Below are 24,158 nucleotides of genomic sequence, written 5' to 3' on the forward strand. Positions count from 1 at the left end.
TTTAATATCTGTTTGTTTTGTTTTGATGTATATTGAATTTGTTTTTGTTTTATAAAATTGTTGGGGTTTTTTCGATTTTATGTATGTTGGCTTTGTACACTACCTAGAATTTGCAGACAGTGCTGTTTGAAAATATTTAAAATAAATAAAAAATGCATAAATTATTCTATTATTCAATATCAATTTTAGGGCTCCTTTTACTAAACGGCGCTAGCGATTCCTGGCACGGCAGGAATTGAAAGCACAGTTTGGTAAAAGAGGTGTTTAGTCTCCTGTTCTTCAACATACGCAAACTATTATAAAATTACTCTCGTAAAGTCTGAAAACTGCCCACATTAGGATTGAATAGGTCGTGCTTCCCAATGAAACATAATCCAGTCTTCATTTTGATGAAAAGATAACTACAAGCTTTTTTTCTCATTTCAGTTTCCCAGCAGCCAGCTGTGCACAGCCACCTGGAGAAGCCATCAGGTACAGCAATTCTCTGTAACAGCTGTGGAAATGCCTGCAAGGGAGAAGTCCTGAGGGTGCAGAACAAATATTTTCATATTAAGTGTTTTGTCTGCAAAGGTAAGTGTTTCTAATTCACACTTCCAAGCTGTGTATGAGTTGCTGTATTATTGTCTACAACCCAATGGATATTTGAAGGAAATTATATAGAAGGGGCCGAGAATGACTGTCTGGGGGGGGAAATAAGCCTCTGAGAGGGACCAAATTTAGCATAAGGGGAAAATTATTGAAAGGGCAAATCGAATTTGAAACGGGCCAGATCTGACTAGGCATTCCAGAGAAATGCTACTGAAAAAATGGCCCAAGCATAGATACTTTGATACACTGAAACAGTGGTTAGGAAATTGCTTCTGCAGCAGGACACTAACTAGGGAATCCTATGAATGGCACTTAAAAGTGCCCTTTCACTAAGTAGCGGTAGGGCTAACATGCATGTAACATGTGCCAAATCGACATTACCGCCCAGGTAGCACGTGCACCTGGCAGTAATTTTGAAGTTGGCGCATGCTATTTCCCATGGTAGAAAATATTTTCCTGGTGGTAATTGGCAGCACGGCCTTATTTGCGTGTGTTGCATGATTACTGCGTGAGTAGCACATCAGCCCTTACAGCTCAGGCAGTAAATAGACGTTCACTACTTTTAGTGCATGGCCATTTATGGCCCAATAAAAAAGCCTTTTTTCCCAGCCGCGGTAAAAAATGGCCCAGTGTGCACCAATTTCATGCATCCAAACAAATGCAGGCCACGTTTTACTGCAGCATAGTAAAAAGGCCCCATAGTTAGGCGCTAATTCCACGTCCAACTTTCAGGTTGGAAATGTGTTCTAACGAATGGGGCTGAAACGGCATATCGGTGAGGAAATACACTTACACGCCCAGTTATAGGATAGCGCCTATATGTATCCACATGCAACTGCAAAGGGGGCATTCTCATGGGAGGGGAATGGGCAGGTCAGGAGCGTTCTGGAAAATTGTGTGCAGTATTATAGAAAACCGTAAATGCAAACCCAACTTGTGCACCAGGATTTATACCTGGTTTCAGTTGGTGTAAGTCCTCGCACCCAAACTTCAGCATGGAATTCAGCAGCCAACATTCTAATCTAATCTGAGATTTGTAGACTGCGTTACTCCCAGCATGAGGTTCAAGGCAGTAAACAAAACAAAGTGACTCAGAAAACATGAGGAGCTACATAAAAACAATCTACAATTTGTCAAATAAAAATTATTGCAATTTTTCTCAATTGCATATAATTTAGCTCAGAGCGAATACACTGAGGAAGCGCATTCCAGATCATGACGGCTCAAAAACATAGCCTCAAAATGACACTTCAATTGAACCCCATTAAATGCAGGAAGTTTTAAGACATAATTATCTCGCAGTTGAGAAGAAAGAAGAAAAAAGAAAAAGGGCTGGAAAAGATCAAATAAGCATCTCCGAAGTACAACCATTTAAAACCTATAAAATCACACACATAGACTTTAAAACAATTTGTGCCTTAAGGGGAAACCAATGTAATCATCTGTAACTTACATAAAAGTTTAGCACTCAATCCAATATAAAAAGCGCTTATCCTGGAGCACCCTGTATAGAACAGCACTAGGCATCATTTACTGAATCTGGCCCTAAATGTCCTTTCCTTTACATTAGCAGTAGTGTTCCCTCTAAGGATTGGTGGGTTGTAAGCCAAAATTTTAAATTGTGAGCAGAAATCTCTCATGACTTCTTGTGAGTCAACATTTATTGACATTTAACATTGTATATATTTGTCAAATGATGTATGTGAAGTTTTCCAAATGAATGTGCTTATTTAGAACATGAAAGCTTTTCCCTTCTTCCTTTTCTAGTCTTCCAATAGTCATGAACATTGTCCAAATTTACAGTATTTCCAGTGGCCAAGCGACAGCAGCTGCAAGTTTAGGGGGTATTAAAGTGGGCGGTGCTGCTGTATATCGCCTCTGACCACCTATGTAGGTTCCAGCACTGAATATCGGCCTGGACCCAAATAGTTTTTTTTAAACAGCGCCCCCCCACCCCCCACCCTGAAGCAGCTGCCGCCACTTCCCTCCGGATCATCCTCCAGCACCATTTTCTTTAATACTGAAACCATAGGGGTCACTTGCAGGCCGGGTGCGTGGACAGCTCTTCCTGCTTGGTCCTGAACGCTCTGTTTTAGCTCTGTCAACTTCTGCAGCACTTGCTGCTGCATCTGTTGTTGCTGCTGTAGCTGTTGCCACTGTTCAAGATGCGCCTGCATAAACTGTTGTTATTGCTGTTGCTATTGTTTGTGGCTGTCCACCAAGACCTGAAGTAGCCTTTCCATTTTTTTTACTGTATCGCTAGCAGCCAGAACCACGCAGTACACCAGGAAACAAAAGTGGCTTACTTCAGCCAGGTCACAATCTTTAGACAGACATAAGCTGTAACGGCATATGCTGGGCTCCCATTTTTCCTTCCCTGGGCCTCCTTAACCTCAGTTTATACTTCCAGGCCTTTCCATTCATACTTCCTGGTTCTGACTCCACCCTCACTTCCTCCCAGGACGGGACCAGTGATCTTAAGGTGGCTCAGGCTGTTTGAGGGACTTTTCTTAAGGATGAGAGGCAGTGTTCTATAAACCCCCTCACTATCCCAAAGAGACTTCTTCTGTTGTAGGGCCCATTAGATCCCACTCCATTAATGCAGCCTTCTGGTAGAGCATTTGATATTCAGGGGGAGCTGCTCTGATTGTGGACATAGAGGGTCCTTTGGACACTTCTCTTCCCATCTGTTACTTCCTTCTCGCGTCTCCCCTTGTTCTGCAGTCTCCCTTACCCAGGGCTTGGCTACTAGTGTTTAAACCACAGCACCTTTCAGCTTTGCATATCAGAAAATGAACACATTTTTTTTACAGAGTGGAGGCACAGACTTTTGTATGCAAAAAACTGTAAACATTGTATTTGTTAATGTAAAACACTATAAACAATATTTACTGGTGCTGGTCCATTGAGGCTGCAGCTGCTCCTCAGGGAGCATCCTGAGTGCTGCCAAAATCTGGCCCTGTATGTGTCATTGGGTCACCAGCTTCTGCAACAAATCTCTGCGCATGGCTGAGACTTGCAGCAGGAGCTTGACCTAGGTGGCTCTTTGGGGGGGGAGGGGCTCCCCAACAGGCATAGCAGCCATTTCAGGGCAGCCCTCAGCTGCTGTACCTTACAGCATAGGTGCCGGGGAGACTGTTCCATCACCCCTTATTACCCCTCCAATGGGGCCATGTCCTCCCCCTCCTCGGCATTCAGATGCTGTGGGGTGTAGGCCTGTTGTTAGATGTGGAATCTCCCAGGGCTCGGGTCCATGACCATTTCTTCCAAAGCTCTCTTGGAGGCATCCTGGTCCTGGGTGGGCAGGTTCTGGGCAGCCTGGTCGGCAGCTGGAGGGTGCCATGTGTGTTTAAAAGGTTTGCAATTGAGATCAACACATCCTACATGGTTTGCATAGTGGTACAGCTGGCTTTTGGGAGGTAGGGATACAGATAACTGGGAGCAGCTGTTGTTGTTATCTGGGGGACATGTCTGAGGTGTGGCCCCAATGAGATGATATAGCAGGGAACCATAGAGTAAATGATATCATAGGTTTTTGTCCCCTGAGAGGGTTGTCTGGCTGTGAACATGCAGCCCTACTGGAGGGCCCTGGGTGAGCAGACACTGGCTGGGAGGTAGTATGGCACTGTGCTGTTGCAATGATAATGCCATCATTACCATTTTTGTCAGGGATGTGGGTGTGTGCACATCTCCATGCCTTTGCGTCCTACAACTGGCTCGGAGATGGCAGGGGACCCTGTCAGAACCACCCATCCTTCTGGCTACCTCTGCTGGACCCCCAGGAGAGAGGCAGTTTAAAGACATCAAGGTGGGAAAACTAGGTTTGGGGGGGCATCTATTTATTTATTTATTTATTGCACTTGTATCCCACATTTTCCCACCTATTTGCAGGCTCAATGTGGCTTACACAGCCCTGTTATGGCGATGCCATTCTAGGGTAAAAGATACAATTGGTGTTGCAAAAGATCAAGGATAACAAAAAGAACTAATCAAACAGTTATAGAAAGAAGCTTTTCATGGAAGGGTGGAGTGGTGAAGTGTTATAATTAAGCTATGGATTCTCGAGGTAGGCTTTGTTGAAGAGATATGTTTTCAGAGATTTGCGAAAGTTAGTTATATCTATCTGTGGAGTACTCATGCTAGCTGGTTTAGGGCCCTCACTGATAAAGGGGATAATGATAAAGGGGATGGGACGACTTCCCCATGAGGAAAGGCTAAAGCGGCTAGGGCTCTTCAGCTTGGAGAAAAGGCGGCTGAGGGGAGATATGATACAGATCTATAAAATAATGAGTGGAGTTGAATGGGTAGATGTGAAGCGTCTGTTCACGCTTTCCAAAAATACCAGGACTAGGGGGCATGTGATGAAGATACAATGTAGTAAATTTAAAACGAATCGGAGAAAATGTTTCTTCACTCAACGTGTAATTAAACTCTGGAATTCGTTGCCAGAGAATGTGGTAAAGTCAGTTAGCTTAGCGGAGTTTTAAAAAGGTTTGGATGGCTTCCTAAAGGAAAAGTCCATAGACCGTTATTAAATGGACTTGGGGAAAATCCACTATTTCTGGGATAAGCAGTATAAAATGTTTTGTACATTTTTGGGATCTTGCCGGGTATTTGTGACCTGGATTGGCCACTGATGGAAAGAGGATGCTGGGCTTGATGGACCTTTGGTCTTTCCCAGTATGGCAATACTTATGTACTTATGTACTTGCGTACTGATGGTAGTAGCTGCACATCACCCTATGACTCATGCCCATAGTTTGGGGGTGCTTGAGGGGGAGGGGAAGTGTATACATAGGTAGGAATTTCCATAAGGGAGGGTTGGGGCCCACTATAAAGTGGAGATTTCAGGGGCCCCCAGCTTGGACCTTGAGGGATGTCTCACAGGATAGCATACCGAAATTTGGAGCTGATAGTGGTATATTCAATGAGCGTGGGTAGGGGGCATGACAGAAAATCCATTTGGGGAATAACTGGTGCTGTAACGGCCCTTTGTAGTCAGTATACTGTCCTCCTTGAACACTTCTATATCAGATATGTGTTTGGTGTAGTGGTTAGTTCTCCGAGGACAAGCAGGCTGCTTGTTCTCACGACTGGGTTGACGTCCGCGGCAGCCCCCACCAACCGGAAGAAGCTTCGCGGGACGGTCGGCACGCAGGGCACGCCCACCGCGCATGCGCGGCCGTCTTCCCGCCCGTGCGCGACCGCTCCCGCCAGTTACTTTTTTTCCGCGACTGGAGAGAGTTGTGCAATTGCCTCTCTCTCCGTTCAGCCGCCGGATTTTTCGACCGCGTTTACGCGGATCGTTGCTTTGACCCGTTCGGTTCCTCTTTCTTTCTTTCTTTCTTCGTATTGTTAAAAAAAAAAAAAAAAAGATTTTCGCGCGTGTGGAGCACGCGCTCCCCTTTTCCCTCGCTTCCAGCGGGGACGCCTCGTTGCGGCCTAGTGGCCGCTCGGTCGGCTAGTTTTTTCGTGGTGTGATTTTAGCCACCATTGCCGACTTTGACTTCGCCGACGCGATTTTTCCGTCGATGTCCTCGAAGGTCCCGAGTGGATTTAAAAAGTGTGGTCGCTGCGGCCGGCCGATCTCGCAGACCGACACCCACGCTTGGTGCCTCCAGTGCCTCGGGCCGGAGCACAATCTCAAGTCGTGCGCGCTGTGTCTCGGTCTCCGGAAACGGACTCAGGTTGCGAGGCAAGTTCTGCGGGACCGTCTTTTTGGAACTTGCGCCGGCCCCTCGACGTCGACCTCGACGGCATCGGTATCGAAGGCCGGATCTTCGGTACCGGTATCGATGCCCGAGACATCGGCACCGATGGCAGCGACCCCAGGAGAACAGGTCCCGTCGGCCCGCCGGTCCGCCGGTGAGAGTGGGGTTGAGAGGCCGCGTGGGCTGTCGGCCCCGGTCACTCCCTCAGCTCGTGAGCCACGGGACCGAACCCTGTCGGACCCGGTACCTCGAGACCGAGGGGGATCGACCTCCTCCTCCTCCATGCCCTCCGGCGCCGGTGACGTGCACCGGAAAAAAGATAAGAAGCGCCGTCACCGGGAGCCCTCGGTGCACCCTGAAGGGGAGTCGACGCCGAAGCGTCATCGCAGAGAGGAGAGATCTCCGTCGGTGGTGGAGGTACCGACGCGTCGGGGTTCCGGCACCTCGGTGCCGTCTCCTGGCCCCCAGCAGCTTCTGGCACCGACACCCTTACCGGCCCCACCGCCTTTCCCGGCAGCGGGCCTGGACGAGTGCCTCAGAGCCATCCTTCCGGGGATCCTGGAAGGGCTGATGCGCCAGGCTGTGCCGGCGTCGGGGGTGCTTGCGCCCCCGGCGCCGATGACTGTGGCGCCGGCGAGCTCTAGCCCGGCGCCGGGGCTGTCGACACCGCCGCCGCTTGCGGTGCCGGTCTCGACCGCCACGCAGGTGGAGTCCCCGTCGACGTCGATGGAGGGAGCTCCGTCCCCGCCGGCGCGGGAGTCCACCGCTCGACGACACCGAGACCTCGGTGCCTCGACGTCGAGCCGGGCCCGGTACCGGACTCAGCTACATGAGCTAATGTCCGATACCGAGGATGAGGACTCGTGGGGGGAAGAGGAAGACCTGAGATATTTCTCCTCAGAGGAGTCTACGGGCCTTCCCTCGGACCCCACGCCGTCACCGGAGAGGAAGCTCTCACCTCCTGAGAGTCTCTCCTTTGCCTCCTTTGTGCGGGATATGTCTATAAGCATTCCCTTTCCCGTGGTCTCTGTGGAAGAGCCGAGGGCCGAGATGCTCGAGGTCCTCGACTATCCATCACCACCTAGAGAGTCCTCCACGGTACCGCTGCACAATGTCCTGAAGGAGACGCTGCTTCGGAACTGGGTGCGACCACTAACTAACCCCACCATTCCCAAGAAAGCAGAGTCCCAGTACAGGATCCACTCTGACCCAGAGCTCATGCGGCCCCAGTTGCCCCATGACTCAGCGGTCGTGGATTCTGCTCTCAAGAGGGCACGGAGTTCGAGGGATACCGCCTCGGCGCCCCCGGGGCGGGAGTCTCGCACTCTGGACTCATTTGGGAGGAAGGCCTACCAATCCTCCATGCTCGTGACCCGCATCCAATCTTACCTGCTCTATATGAGCATCCACATGCGGACCAATGTGCAACAGCTGGCGGACCTGGTCGATAAGCTCCCGCCGGAGCAGTCCAGGCCATATCAGGAGGTGGTCAGGCAGCTGAAGGCGTGCAGAAAGTTCCTGTCCAGGGGGATTTTTGACACCTGTGACGTGGCATCTCGTGCTGCGGCCCAAGGTATAGTGATGCGCAGGCTCTCATGGCTGCGTGCCTCTGACCTGGACAACCGCACCCAGCAGAGACTGGCTGACGTCCCTTGCCGGGGGGATAATATTTTTGGCGAGAAGGTCGAGCAGATGGTTGACCAACTGCATCAGCGGGAAACCGCTCTCGACAAGCTCTCCCACCGGGCGCCTTCAGCACCCGCCCCCGCGGGCGGGCGTTTTTCCCGGGCTCGGCAGGCTGCACCCTATTCTTTTGCGAAGCGTAGGTACAACCAGCCGGCCCGAAGGCCTCGTCAGGCACAGGGACAGCCCCAGCGCGCTCGTTCCCGTCAACAGCGTGCGCCTAAGCAGCCCCCTGCGCCTCCACAGCAAAAGCCGGGGACGGGCTTTTGACTGGATCCACGGGAACATAGCCGCCCTACAAGTGTCCGTACCGGACGACCTGCCGGTCGGAGGGAGGTTAAAATTCTTTCACCAAAGGTGGCCTCTCATAACCTCCGACCAGTGGGTTCTCCAAATAGTGCGGTGCGGATACGCCCTGAATTTGACCTCCCTGCCTCCAAATTGTCCTCCGGGAGCTCAGTCTTTCAGCTCCCATCACAAGCAGGTACTTGCAGAGGAACTCTCCGCCCTTCTCAGCGCCAATGCGGTCGAGCCCGTACCACCCGGGCAGGAAGGGCAGGGATTCTATTCCAGGTACTTCCTTGTGGAAAAGAAAACAGGGGGGATGCGTCCCATCCTAGACCTGAGAGGCCTGAACAAATTCCTGGTCAAAGAAAAGTTCAGGATGCTTTCCTTGGGCACCCTTCTGCCAATGATTCAGAAAAACGATTGGCTATGTTCCCTGGATTTAAAGGACGCATACACTCACATCCCGATACTGCCAGCTCACAGACAGTATCTCAGATTCCGCCTGGGCGCACGGCACTTTCAGTATTGTGTGCTGCCCTTTGGGCTCGCCTCTGCCCCACGAGTGTTTACAAAGTGCCTCGTGGTGGTAGCGGCCTACCTACGCAAGCTGGGAGTGCACGTGTTCCCATATCTCGACGATTGGCTGGTCAAGAACACCTCGAAGGCAGGAGCCCTCCGGTCCATGCAGTGCACTATTCAACTTCTGGAGCTGCTGGGGTTTGTGATAAATTACCCAAAGTCCCATCTCCAGCCAACTCAGTCTCTGGAATTCATAGGAGCGCTGCTGAATTCCCAGACGGTTCAGGCCTACCTTCCCGAAGCGAGGGCCACCAATCTCTTGGCCCTGGCTTCGCAGACCAGAGCGTCTCAGCAGATCACAGCTCGGCAGATGTTGAGACTTCTGGGTCATATGGCCTCCACAGTTCATGTGACTCCCATGGCTCGTCTTCACATGAGATCTGCTCAATGGACCCTAGCTTCCCAGTGGTTCCAAGCCACCGGGAATCTAGAGGATGTCATCCGCCTCTCCACCAGTTGCCGCACTTCACTGCTCTGGTGGACCATACGGACCAATTTGACCCTGGGACGTCCATTCCAAATTCCGCAGCCCACGAAAGTGCTGACGACGGATGCATCCCGCCTGGGGTGGGGAGCCCATGTCGATGGGCTTCACACCCAGGGTCTGTGGTCCCTCCAGGAAAAGGATCTGCAGATCAACCTCCTGGAGCTCCGAGCGATCTGGAACGCACTGAAGGCTTTCAGAGATCGGCTGTCCTGCCAAATTATCCAAATTCGGACAGACAATCAGGTTGCAATGTATTACGTCAACAAGCAGGGGGGCACCGGATCTCGCCCCCTGTGTCAGGAAGCCGTCGGTATGTGGCGTTGGGCGTGTCGCTTCGGCATGCTTCTCCAAGCCACGTACCTGGCAGGCGTAAACAACAGTCTGGCCGACAGACTGAGCAGAGTCATGCAACCGCACGAGTGGTCGCTCCATTCCAGAGTGGTACGCAAGATCTTCCGAGAGTGGGGCACCCCCTCGGTGGATCTTTTCGCCTCTCAGACCAACCACAAGCTGCCTCTGTTCTGTTCCAGGCTTCAGACACACGGCAGGCTAGCGTCAGATGCCTTTCTCCTTCATTGGGGGACCGGCCTCCTGTATGCTTATCCTCCCATACCTTTGGTGGGGAAGACCTTACTGAAGCTCAAGCAAGACCGCGGCACCATGATTCTGATAGCGCCCTTTTGGCCCCGTCAGATCTGGTTCCCTCTTCTTCTGGAGTTGTCCTCCGAAGAACCGTGGAGATTGGAGTGTTTTCCGACTCTCATTTCGCAGAATGACGGAGCGTTGCTGCACCCCAACCTTCAATCCCTGGCTCTCACGGCCTGGATGTTGAGGGCGTAGACTTCGCTGCGTTGGGTCTGTCTGAGGGTGTCTCCCGGGTCTTGCTTGCCTCTAGGAAGGATTCCACTAAAAAGAGTTACTTTTTCAAGTGGAGGAGGTTTGTCGTTTGGTGTGAGAGCAAGGCCCTAGAACCTCGTTCTTGCCCTGCACAGAACCTGCTTGAATACCTTCTGCACTTATCAGAGTCTGGCCTCAAGACCAACTCAGTAAGGAATCACCTTAGTGCGATTAGTGCTTACCATTATCGTGTGGAAGGTAAAGCCATCTCTGGAGAGCCTTTAGTCGTTCGATTCATGAGAGGTTTGCTTTTGTCAAAGCCCCCTATCAAGCCTCCTACTGTGTCATGGGATCTCAACGTCGTCCTCACCCAGCTGATGAAACCTCCTTTTGAGCCACTGAATACCTGCCATCTGAGGTACTTGACCTGGAAGGTCATTTTCTTGGTGGCAGTTACTTCAGCTCGTAGGGTCAGTGAGCTTCAAGCCCTGGTAGCTCATGCTCCATATACCAAATTTCATCACAACAGAGTAGTGCTCCGCACCCACCCAAAGTTCCTGCCGAAGGTGGTGTCGGAGTTCCATCTTAACCAGTCAATTGTCTTGCCAACATTCTTCCCCAGGCCGCATACCCGCCCTGCTGAACGTCAGTTGCACACATTGGACTGCAAGAGAGCATTGGCCTTCTACTTGGAGCGGACACAGCCCAACAGACAGTCCGCCCAATTGTTTATTTCTTTCGACCCTAACAGGCTAGGGGTCGCTGTCGGGAAACGCACCATCTCCAATTGGCTAGCAGACTGCATTTCCTTCACTTACGCCCAGGCTGGGCTGACTCTTGAGGGTCATGTCACGGCTCATAGTGTCAGAGCCATGGCAGCGTCGGTGGCCCACTTGAAGTCAGCCACTATTGAAGAGATCTGCAAGGCTGCGACGTGGTCATCTGTCCACACATTCACATCTCATTACTGCCTCCAGCAGGATACCCGACGCGACAGTCGGTTCGGGCAGTCGGTGCTGCAGAATCTGTTTGGGGTGTAAATCCAACTCCACCCTCCAGGACCCGAATTTATTCTGGTCAGGCTGCACTCTCAGTTAGTTGTTCTTCGTAGGTCAATTTCTGTTGTTCCCTCGCCGTTGCGAGGTTCAATTGACCTGGGTTCTTGTTTTGAGTGAGCCTGAGAGCTAGGGATACCCCAGTCGTGAGAACAAGCAGCCTGCTTGTCCTCGGAGAAAGGGTATGATACATACCTGTAGCAGTTGTTCTCCGAGGACAGCAGGCTGATTGTTCTCACCTACCCTCCCTCCTCCCCTTTGGAGTTGTGTGTTTCATCTTTTGCTAGTCATTCAACTGGCGGGAGCGGTCGCGCACGGGCGGGAAGACGGCCGCGCATGCGCGGTGGGCGTGCCCTGCGTGCCGACCGTCCCGCGAAGCTTCTTCCGGTTGGTGGGGGCTGCCGCGGACGTCAACCCAGTCGTGAGAACAATCAGCCTGCTGTCCTCGGAGAACAACTGCTACAGGTATGTATCATACCCTGTCTGTGTGCCTTGAATGTAGGATACGTGAGTTTTATTCCCACTGTGAGTGTCTGGGTTTACTGTTTTATTTCCTCTGCTATAGTGGCTGCAGTGTGCTAGGTAGGTGTGTGTGGAGGGTGGAGGGTGCTGTCCAAAGACTTCCCCCTCCCCCATTCCTTTCCATGTCAACTCATAGGTTGGGAGTTGACTGCAACACATTCTAGTAGATATGGGAGTTTTGTGCACACTGTAATGAGGGTAGCTGCATACTCAGGCCTTCATCGGGGACAGAGCTGTTAGAGGGGTGCTATGTCTGTGACACTTACTCATGCGCCAGATTAGAGCAGGGTCTTCTCAGCGAATGTGCCTGTACCGACACTGGAGCGAGTCAAGGTCCCAATGGATGCTGAAGGATCTGCAGTACACAAGTTGGTGGAGACAGGGTTCAGGTGATGGGCCTTCATGGCGTCACATACATTATTATTTTTTATGACATCTTGTGCAATGCTCCTCACATAGCGTGTGATGATGGGTGGCTTCAGACAGATTGAGGGGGTCACTTAACTCCACTCCCCCAACCCCCCCCCTGTATCTTTAAATCCTTTATCTTTTCGCTGGCAGCGAACAGCAACACATTCCCCCTGCTGCCATCAGCCTGAGCTTTCTGTCTGATACAACTTCCTGTTCTCGGGACCATGAAGTTGCGTCAGAGGGAAGGCTATGACCGGCGCAAGCAAGGGGAATGAGTTGCTGCTTGCTACTGGCAAAAGACCTAAAGGATTTATAGGTACCGGGTGGAGGGGGTCGAGGGAGTGGACTTAAGCGACCTCCTAGAGGGAGAGATACTGGGAGTCTTCAGCTGGCAGGGCTTGGGGATCCCCACCAGCCACATTGCTGCTGTGAGCTGCTGGGTGGGCCTGAGTCCAAAGTTAAGTGACCCCTATTCCAATCGCCTGGGGGAACGGTGGGGAAGGGGTTGTTGTGTCCACACATTTTGGCTCAGGCACGCCAAAAATTGGGAGTCTGGCTACGCCCCTGCTTTTTGTATTGTCTGATAATAGTGATGAGGCAGCTTGAATTGTATCTGTTTGAGGCATACCCTACTGGAACAGAATGTGCATCTTTAAATAGTCTCTCTGTACCTTTTTCCATTAGTTAACACAGACATCGTACCCAGAATAAAACAAAGAGCCTGCTTCTGTTCTTACTAGCACCCTCTGTATTTGTCCCAGGTGTGCTCAGATTTTGTCAGTTTTCATTTCTATCAGTTCTTTTGGTGAGGTTATTCCACCCTCTCAGTAGACATGTTTTTTCTTATATTTCTGCAGAACCTCCCTTTCTGCAGCTTTATATCTTGCCCATCGTCCTTATTTGTCTTTCTTTTAGAGATTGCACCTTCTTGTATTTTTTTAAGCCCACTAAATATTTGACTGTTTTAATTGTATTCATCATTTCCCTTCTTTCTTCCTATGAGTACATTATAACTTCCTGAACATATCTTAGTAATATTATAAACAGGGCCCTGCACGCTTGTGATTCCATGGCTGTAGTAAGGGTTACAACATCCCGCATTCCCACAGAATGCCCCATTTCCCATGGAAATATATTGGGAGTTGGAGAGCTGGAGGACCAGCAATGGTGACGGTGGCTGCTTTGTGGCTCAATGGGCCTTTGGTCTTTTCCCAGTATGGCATTACTTATGTACTTTCTCTCCCAGTTTGATCCTGGTGGCAGTGTTGTGCTTGCAACTGCATCCTCCGATTGTAGGCCCAGACTGCCATGCTTTTAAACTAATCTAATCTTTGGATTTATATCTCACCTTATTCTAAAAGGTCCAAGGTGGGTTACACAAAGAAATAGACAAGAACTGGGAATTATAGTCAAATTAAAATTACAACTAAAAATCAATCTATATCCTGAACCAAATATTTGTGAAAAAGGTGCGTTTTTAGAAGTTTTTTTAAAAGAACAGTAAGAAGATTGATACCTAGTATGGAAAAGGTAAACAATTTAAAATTTTCACAGCCTGATAAGGAAAGGAACTCTCTAAAGCAACTCCCACCCACCCCTACCACCTCTTCATTTATAGTCACTTATTCTAATTAAGATAACAAGAGGAGCGTTTATTAGAGCTTTAATTACATTTAATTAGTTTCTGAAAAGCAAACACTAAATAAATTACATATTATACCATGGAATCTTAAGGCTCTTTATATTCATCTAATATCCCTAGTACCTTAAGAAGGTTTAATTAAACAACTCTATACTAAAATGCAGACAGCAGTCCAGCAGAGAGGGGTGCTATCTAGTCTTTTGCACTGAGTGTCACATATGTAATTATCACCCAGTTAGTGAGAAATTATATGTTTATGGTCAATGCAAAGAGCTCCTAGCTCTCAGAGAAGAGTCCGTTCTCTTGAGGCTAAAGTACCAGATTTGGAAGAGCTGAGGGAGACAGAGGTACATAGAGGAGACCTACAGGGACATTGCGGAGAAGTCCCACCTCCAGTCTGGTAGCCCCTGTTCTGTCTTGGATGAGGGAGGTCTCCTAAAAGGAGAGCTTCACCCTGGAGAAGTTGGTAGTAATCCTCTAGCCAGGACCAGCCCTCTATGGGATACAATATTCTCTCGCACCGAGGATGTGTCTCCAGGAGCTTCTGTCCAGGAGGGAAGGGTTAGGACAGCTGTTGTAGTTGGTGATTCCATTATTAGGCATATAGATAGCTGGGTGCTGGTGGACGTGAGCATCACCTGGTCACTTGCCTGCCTGGTGCGAAGGTGGCGGACCTCACGTGACACCTAGATATGATTTCTGATAGTGCTGGGGAGGAGCTGGCTGTCTTGGTACATGTGGGTACATAGAAAAATGTGGTAATGAGGTTCTGGAAGCCAAATTTAGGCCCCTGGGTAGAATGAAATCAAGATCCTCCAGGGTAGCATTATCAGAAATGCTACCCCATTCCACATGCAGGACCCAAGAGGCAGGTAGAGCTCCGAAGTCTCAATGCATGGTTGAGCCAATGGTGCATGGATGATGGATTTAGATTTGTTAGGAACTGGGCAACATTCTGGGGTGGGGGGTAGGCCTGTTCCAAAAAGATTGGCTCCACCTTAACTGAGATGGAACCAGGCTATTGGCATCAACATTTGAAAATGAGATAGAGCAGTTTTTAAACTAGAAATTGAGGGAAGGCCATCAGTCAGTCAAAAGTGCATGGTTCGGAACAAGGTATCTTTAAAAGATATCACCAAAACAGGGAAGGTATGGCATCCTGATAGTGAGTTCACAATTGAAAGAATAGTAGATCAGGTGTCTTTAAATAAAGAGCAGACAGATTTTCAAGATTGCAAAATAACACTGTCAACTGCTGAGCAAGTTGTGAATAGCAATATGCAAATGCAAACAGCCTAAGAAATAAGATGGGAAAGATAGAATATATTGTACTAAATGAAAAGATAGATATAATAGGCATCTCTGAGACCTGGTGGAAGGAAGATAACCAGTAGGACACTGTCATACCAGGGTACAAATTATATTGTAGTGATAGGGTGGACTGAATTGGTGGAAGGGTAGCATTATATGTTAAGGAGGGCCTTGAATCGAATAGACAGTTCTGCAGAACACAAAACATATATTAGAATCCCTATGAAGAGAAATTATATGTGTAAAGGGGAAAAGGATAATGATAGGAGTGTACTACCGTCCTCCTGGCCAGGATGAACAGATGGATATAGAAATGTTATCAGAAATTAGGGAGGCTAACAAACTGGGTAACACAATAATGATGGGTGATTTCAATTACTCTGATATTGACTAGGTAAATGTCAGTGCATGCTAGGGAGGTAAAATTTCTTGATGAAATCAACAACTTCTTTATGGAGCAGACATGTTCCATGTATTAAACAAGGAGGAAGGAAAGGGCAAACGACAGCCGGCATGGTTAAAAAGTGAGGTGAAGGAAGCTATTAGTGCCAAAAGAAAATCCTTCAGAAAATAGAAGAAGGTTCCATGAAACAGCATAAGGAATGGCAAGTCAAATGCAAAGCGCTGATAAGGAGAGCAAAAAGAGACTTTGAAATGAAGATTGTATTAGAGGCAAAAACATAGAATAATAACTTTTTTTTAGGTATATTAGAAGCAAGAAACTGGCAGAAGAATCAGTTGGACTGTTAGATGACCAAGGGATAAAAGGGGCAATCAAGGAAGACAAGGCCTTAGTGGAGAGATTAAATTAATTCTTTGCTTCAGTCTTCAGTGAGGAAGATGTGGGAGAGATACAGGTGCCAGAAATGGTATTCAGTGCTGACGAGTCAAAGAAACTGAATCAAATCTCTGTAAATGTGGAAGATGTAATGGAGCAATTTGACAAACTCAAGAGTAGCAAATTGCCTGGACTGAATGGTATACATACCAGAGTACTGACAGAATTGAAAAATGAACTTGCAGAGCATGGTACCGAAAGATTGGAGGGTGTCCAGTGTAAAGCCGATTTTTAAAAAGAGTTCCAGAGATGATCTGGGAAATTATAGACAGGTGAGCCTGACGTCGGTGCTGGGCAAAATGGTATAGACTATTAAAATGAACAAAATTACATCAGTAAAGAATGACATAATACCGAGACGGCCAAATGGCGAAACATGATGTCGTGTCAGACAACGTATCCCACTGGGAAGTGATTGACCTAAGCTAAGTGCTGCTATGACATTAATCTGATTTAAGTGTGACTAAAAATTTTTGTAGAAGGTTTGCACTCAGTAGAGATTCTGAATTCAATTAGAGACTAATCAAAATATATTAAGAAAGCCAAATACAAAGCAAAAATATATAAAAAAAAATACACTTGAAGACCAGTGACGATTGGAGAGTGGAGGCTAAAACTAAAGAGTGCCCCATGACTCCGTTAAGCTGAGGTCTTCTCAAAAGCTTTTCTCTAGTGTTTAGTATCACAAGCCTAAAGTACAAGTGTGGAAGTGTTTATTATGTGCTGGACTTGTGCTAAGTAAATGAGCTTTAAGTGAGTCTATAAATTGGCTTTTGTCATATCTGAAAACTAGCTGTCATACCCATTACTACTTCAGAAATGAACAAATTGGAAACACTCTAATTCATTGATTCACATTTGTCTCCAAAAATTGTGAAATGTCAACAGTTGTGGGAGCCAGTGGATAGTGTTATGGGTGTGTATTGAAAGAGGAGAGGGGAGAGGGATTCAAGCCTAAACATTTCTAAAAGAGGTTCGATGACCACAGCCCTTCTTCAGCAGAGAATATGAATGAGTCATAGCAAACATAGACAGATATAAATACCCAAGTCCATATCATTTATCCAGTGGATTCCGAACACAGTGCACAGCATTCACTGTCTGTTTAACTGTGCTTGAAAGAGTTTGGGGGCAACACAGTGGCATTCAGTGACCTCTTCAAGTGCTGTAGTACTTGTTTCAATGCTGGTCTTTAAAGATGTGCCTTATTGCATAGTGTGAAAGAAATAGTGCCAACAGATGTAGTTCAAACAGCGAACCCAATCTGAAAAGCAATTTACAACTGAAACAGTTATAAATTGATGTTTGAAAAGCAGTTGGTAGGTCTACTAATTCGCAAGCAGAGCAAGGCTGTGTAACTGCTGGGCCCCAGAATAGATTTTCCAAGGAAGAGAAGAAAAGTTTCTGCAGCTTAGTAACAGGGAGTGGTTTGTTTGTGAGATCCAGTCCATCTGTTGAACTATAAATAAGCGCGGCATCCGACAAATTTGGTGCATGACAATAAACGAAACATCTCAAATTGCATCATGATCAGAGCAGTGCCTTATAACTTATGGGGGTCCTGCTAGTGACACTGTTAAGTGTGAACACATATAACACAAACATCTGCTTTCTATTGTAGCTCATAACTGTTTGTCTAATACCAATTTCACACTAACAACTGTGTACTGTAGCACATGTGAATATTGGATGGTTCAAGGGAAAAGTCATGCCATTACAGCACCTTTCATCTCTGAGCCATCAGTTCAAATCCTGGCCTGTGTCCAGTGAAGCGGCAGCCTTGGGCATATTCCAGGGGTCATAGCACAAGCATGTTGTGGCTCCTGTCAGATTCCTGTAAATTGTACTGTAGGCCTCTCCTTACTAACTAATGACAACAGCATAATGAGAGACTGCAGCTTGTGTCATGATATGCCCTCTGCACTTTATGTTCATAACTCTAAGTAAGTAGAAAGGGTGACTAATTCCACATCAGGTGCTAGCTGGTCTCTTCCATTTTTGCACAGAGATCTTGTGCATATCTTTTGTATCACTCCATGCAGTCTTGCATTCAGTATGATTTGTGCCTCATTCACAACTGACAGAAAATGCCTTTCTGATGCCAGTCACACTGTCTTTGTGATTTTCAAAGTAAAATGTTTCTCATCCTTTTTGTAGTTCCCTCCCTGGGAACTCTGTTCATCGGGTAAATCTCTCGTATCTGTTCCCTTCTCCTCCACTGCTAACTACAGACTCTGTTCCTTGTATCTTGCTGCACCGTATGCCTCAAATAGACTTCCTGAAAGTGCGTCAATCTCCATCTCTGGCCCGTCTTCAAATCTAGGCTAAAAGCCCACCTTTTTGAGGCTGCATTTAACTCCTATTCACTTGTTCAGTACCCTTGTCTGTTTTGTTATTCCCACCTTAAATAATTTCCTTACCCTTATTTGACCTGTTTGTCTGCCTTGATTAGATTGTAAGCTCTGTGGAGCAGGGACTGTCTCTTACATGTTCAGTGTACAGCGTTGCATACGTCTACTAGCGCTATAGAAATGGTAAGTAGTAGCAGTAGTAACTTTGCATCAGTCTTCGTTCATTTTATTCTTTATTATCTTTCATCATGCTTTTCCCAAAACATTTTCCCTGTTTTGACTATATTTTTCTACTTTTCAATGGTTTTCTCCTTTTTCCAATTATATCTACCTTTCAAGTTTCCTACATTTGTTTTTACAACATTTTAAAGACTTTCAGCACTCCCTACTGACTTTTCTTTTCTCCTGTCGCCATATGTGGGGCAGTTGCAGGGGAAGCAGGGACTGTCCTTCCCCATGTTTAAACTTGTACAGCGCTGCGTAACCCTGGCAGCGCTATAGAAATGCTAAGTAGTAGTAGTAGTAGTAGAATGGTTTTGGGGAATGGGGCAGTTTGGGGATGCAGCAGTTTGTGGGGTACTATGGCGGGATTAGCTTTTGGGCTGTGGGGGTAGTTTGAGGGGCTGGAGGAATAGAGAATTCCACCTTTTAAACTGCCTTGCCCTGTGCTCTTTTATATTCTACTCAATCCAAGCTTGTGTGCTATAGAAGCTGGAACTCCTTTACCCACAGTAATGCATTGGGCCATATTTTGGGGGACTCATTTCTTTGTAGCTCCCTAGTCTGATTTGGTCCATTTTCAAACTCATTGAATCTTTTTATTAGTTTTTCCCACATGTCAAGTTTCATCCCATTCCATTCATTTTTTCTATGCTACAGACGCTGAAACTCCTTCTTCCATTGAAATGCATTGGGCTACTTGGGGAGGAGAGGAAGGGAGGGTCTTATTTCTCTTGAACCGCCGGTCTGATTTGGCTCATTTTTTTTTACTTATTGTGTCTTTTTCCTAGTTTTTCCCTCATGACAAGTTTAACCTTATTCCATTAAATTTTTAGAGTTATTTTGCCCCCAGGCAGACAAACATTCTCAACCCCTTTTGTATAATATTATTGAGTTGTAAAGAATAAAACAACTAAAGGGAACAGCTGGAAAGGTTACATCGGGCATGGAGGATGTTTAGAAATTGTATTTTGGAAACCTAAATCAGGCCGTATTACATACATTACAAAAGGCAGAAGAAAGTTCAAACTATAGCTGGCGTAGTTAAAATGTAAGGTCAAAGGGGCAATCATAGTCAAAAGAACATCTTTCAGAAAATGTAAAATGGATCCAAATGTAGAAAACAGGAAACAGCTTAGGCACTGGTAAGTGAAATGCAGAATACTGATAAGGCAGGCAAAAAGAAAAACTTTTTTTTTTTTAAAGGATGCTTTTTGTAGAGGCAAAAACTCAAAATAAAAATGTTTCGGATACATTTGAAGCAAGCAGCCTGTGAGGGAGTTAGATGATCACAGACTAAAAGGGACATTCAGGGAGGACAAGGCCATAGTAGAGAGATTAAATGAATTTTATTCAGTTTTTACTTTGGGAGATGTAAGGGAGCTACCCACCAGAAATGGTATTTATTGGCACTGCCTGGCAGCGATTCACACAGACCAGCTCCAGGGCCTTCTCTGTGTCATGTCCCGCCCTTGCATAAAGAGGAAATTGAATCAGAGATACAGGACGCAGTAGAGGGAAGATCCTGGAGCTGGCCTGTGTGAATTTGTGCCAGGCAGTGCCAATAATCTAAGCTGTGAATTTTATGGGGGTTAACTGTCCCATGGGTCCCCTCTGGTATGCTGGGCAGTTGCCCACACACCAGGGAGAACCTCTAGAAGGCTACTCATAATCATCTGACTCCGTGTTTGTGTAGGGAAATATAAGCACTCCCTAATACCCATTCCAACCCAAGAGAATAGTTACACCTTTAAATATTGTATAGGAAAGAGAGGAGAAAGGTTTCAAAGATATATAGTTTTATTTGTCAACTCATCAAAGTAATACAAGATGATTAGATACACTGGCAGGAGTGGAGGTCTGACGGGCAGCATGGCATGCCTTGGAGTTCTCCACTTTGCCTACATTTACTGTCAGCTTTTATACTCTCTGGCTTGCATTCAAATCAATAGGCTCTCATACATTCCTATGATAAACTTGTTTACACAGATGACCCCCCTTTTCATGCCCAACCACAGATGCTCCTCAGGAAGATCTCCCTCCCTTTCAGACAGATGGTCCAACTCTGTTCCCCTATCTTAATTTGGGACTTCCCTATTCCCCTGTTGCTACCTGGTGATCTTGGGTACTTTCCAATTTCTTTTCTTGAGTTAAGATATTTCACAATTTATCAACTGTCAACTGTAAAAACAAGCCTCTTCTAATTTTGATACAGAGCTAAAGGAAGCCATTTTACAGATGAGAGGTTCCATTTTGATTTCAGATTCCTTGACCAATCTTTTCCCAATTAGGCCCTTGTCTGGGCTTTAGGCTGGACCTTGCTTTTCCAGCAGGCTTCCAGCTGTACAAGCCATTTGATTTTTGACTTGGCCAAAGTTTCTATGAGGCCTGATCCCTCAGGCTTGGCCTCCCACCATTCCGGTAGTGGCCCCTGGCTGTATCATATCTCTACAGCTGGAAGCACTTCAGCAGAAATGAAGGCGAAACAAGACAGAGAACTGCTGTCACGAAAGGAGGAGGGAGAGAAGCTGGATGGGGTGGGACAGGGAGGATAGAGACACAGTGTGGGAGAGGAAAAGAAGGGAGAAGCTGGACACAAGGAGGCATATAGAAACAGAGGGGAAGCTCTTTTGAGCAGGGACTGTCCTTCTATGTTTAAATTGTACAGCGCTGCATAACCCTAGTAGCGCTTTAGAAATGCTAGTTAGTAGTAGTATGATAGGCATGGGGGGAGCATAGGGACAGGGATACAAAGAGGAAATGCTACATGGGGATGTATATGGACACAGAGGGACAATGCCAGACATGGGGGGGGGGGGGGGCTACACGGACACAGAGGGGAGATGCTAGACCGGTGGTACGTAGGACTCAGAGGGGTGATGGTGGACAAGGTTAGGGGGAGTAGGGTCAGTGGTTATGATAAATGTGGGAGATATGGACACAGGGGAGATACTGGACAGGGAAATATAGGGACACAGAGAAGGAAGATGCTGAACATGGGGAAAGATAGGGACATAAAGATGGAAGATTGATGGTGGGCATGGAGAGAGAAGAAATGTCAAATGAACAGTATACCCTAGCAAGTAAGTTAAGAGAAGACAGAGGGAAGCAGAAACCAGATCCTGGGACCAACATAACATGATTTGAAAAATAAAATGACCAGACAACAAAAGGTAGAAAATAATTTTATTTTCTATTTTGTGATTAGAGTATGTCATATTTGAAATGTATGTACTGCCAGATCTGGTGTTAGACATGGCTGGGTCCAAGGCATAAATTTGGGAGGGACTCCCAGAGCCTACTACCAGGCTGCATCTTCTTCAGCTTCTGGCAGGCTTAGGACTCTCTCTGGCCAGGATGCCAAGGGCAGTTGCTATAGTTGTACTCCTCTAACACCATTCCTGACATGTGCCATCTTTCTTTTTTGCACAGTGTAGAAGGTGTTGTACTGCATTCAAGGTCTGGCTTCTGTTTAATTTATGTTTATAGTTTGTGGTCACCTATTCTGTATTTGGCATTTGTGTTCTCTATGTGTGACCGAGGTATTCTGCTAGTATGGATTTTCTATGTAGCATTCTGTAGTAATTTGGTTTGTTCAGTTTTCCCAATCAATGTATTGATATTTAAGGGCCTCACTGATGTCATAGGTAGGATCCTTGTTTTGGAAGTTAGTGCTTGCATGATATATTTGATCTAGGTTCTGAGTGAATTAGGAAAGGTTCAAAGAAGAGTTACCAAAATGATAAAGGAGATAGAACTCCTCTCGTATGAGGAAAGGCTGAAGAGGTTAGGTCTTTTCAGCTTGGAAAAGAGACAGATGAGGGGAGATATGATTGAAGTCTACAAAATCCTGAGTGGTGTAGAACATGTAGAAGTAAATCAATTTTTTACTCATTCCAAAAGTACATAGACTAAGGGGCACTCAAGGAAGTTATATGGAAATACTTTTAAAGCATATAGGAGGAAATATTTTTTCACTCAATGAATAGTTAAGCTCTGGAACTATTTGCCGGAGAATTTGGTAACAGCGGTTAGTGTATCTGGGTTTAGAAAAGGTTTGGACAAGTTCCTGGAAGAAAAGTCCTTAGTCTGCTATTGTGACACACATGGGGAAGCAACTGCTTGCCCTGGGATTGGTAGCATGGAATGTTTCCATGATTTGGTTTTCTGCCAGGTACTTGTGACCTGGCTAGGCCACTGTTGGAAACAGGATATTGGGCTAGATGGACGTCTGATCCAGTATGTCTGTTTTTATGTTCTCATTTGCCATGCAGGAATCGCTAGCATAGCTTTGTAAAGAAGCCTGTAGTTAGTTACTAGAATTTATTCACCCAAGGCGGTGTACAGCAAGAATAAGTTGAACAAAGGCAACAGACAATTACAGCAGTAAAATTATTCCAATAACAGTACATAGAGGGACATTTTAGAAAGGACGTCCAACTCAGAACGTGGACATCCCAGTCTGTACATCACAAATGGATGTCCATTTCACATGTATTTTAGAACAGCCTGTTCTAAAAATATATCTGGTTTGGATGTCCATGTGCTGGAAATGTCTATCATGAACATCCATTTTACAAACTGAAACGTCAGAATTATGAACATGGCAAAACGAGGGATATGTGTGACAGCAAAGGAACATCCATACTATAAAATGACTATAAACAATCCATGTGCAGGACTAGCCTAATGGATAATACAGCCAGCAGAGAGCCAGAAGTTGCCAATTCAAGTCCCAGTGCAGCTTTTTATAATTTTTGTTTCTTATATATATATATATATATATATATATATATATATATATATATATATATATAGTGAACACTCCAGGGACAGAACAATACCTACTCTGTGTTTCTTTTTCTCTATTCATTGGAGACCGATTGGATCACTTTTCGGTAACCTGGATGTACCAGGTCTAAATATGGACGTCCATCTTTTTGGACATGGACGTCCCTTCCCCTCTGCAATCAGAGCTGGACGTCCATCTTTTGACCCCTCCCTAGCTCCACCCAGAACACTCCCACAGCACTCCCCCTTGCCATATGGACATACTGCAGTGTTAGATGTCCATATCCTGCCTTTGTAAAACTGGTATTTGGACATCCTTGAAATATGGACATCTAAATGCCAGTTTTCAAACATCCAAAGCATGAACAAGAGCTTCTAAAATAACCACCATAGTGTGGCATAGTATACTACTTAAATTGTCAACACAATAAGCAATCAAACATTTGAATAGATATCATAAGATGTCAGGAAGGGTGGAACATATAGATAGATACAATAGAGTAATAGGAGTTAGAAAATAAGAGGACTAACTTAAAGAAAGTTGTGTGTGAAGTCAGAAATGTGCCTGAATATAATCTCTGCTAGGGTAGGAATGGATAAGCAAGTCCTACTACAGTATGTGCAATCAATGTTAGTCCTGGAGCCTGCACGCCCAGCAAGTTAGTTGCTTCTTCCAATAAAGGCTTAGGAGAAGAGACAAGCTTTCACCTGCTTTCTGGAGAAGAGATAATCTTGCACTGAGCAAAGGGAGTGCATTCCAGAAGGTGGGGGCTACTTTGGAGAGGGTATGGTTAGGGATACTCCTTGGGAGGACGTTACTGATCTTGGAGGTATGGAGAGGGAGA

The 24,158-nt window shown here is 46.5% G+C and overlaps 1 protein-coding gene across 1 annotated transcript in view; it reads left to right on the top strand.

Moving 5' to 3' along the window:
• The window catches only part of ABLIM2 (actin binding LIM protein family member 2), a 309,478-nt gene that overhangs the window by 17,031 nt on the left and 268,289 nt on the right, over positions 1-24,158 (top strand). The window contains 1 exon segment of the mRNA XM_030191153.1: positions 427-570. Within this exon segment, the coding sequence (XP_030047013.1) occupies positions 427-570 (144 nt within the window).

The sequence above is a fragment of the Microcaecilia unicolor genome, chromosome 2 (genome assembly GCF_901765095.1).
Source record: "Microcaecilia unicolor chromosome 2, aMicUni1.1, whole genome shotgun sequence".
NCBI lineage: Eukaryota > Metazoa > Chordata > Amphibia > Gymnophiona > Siphonopidae > Microcaecilia > Microcaecilia unicolor.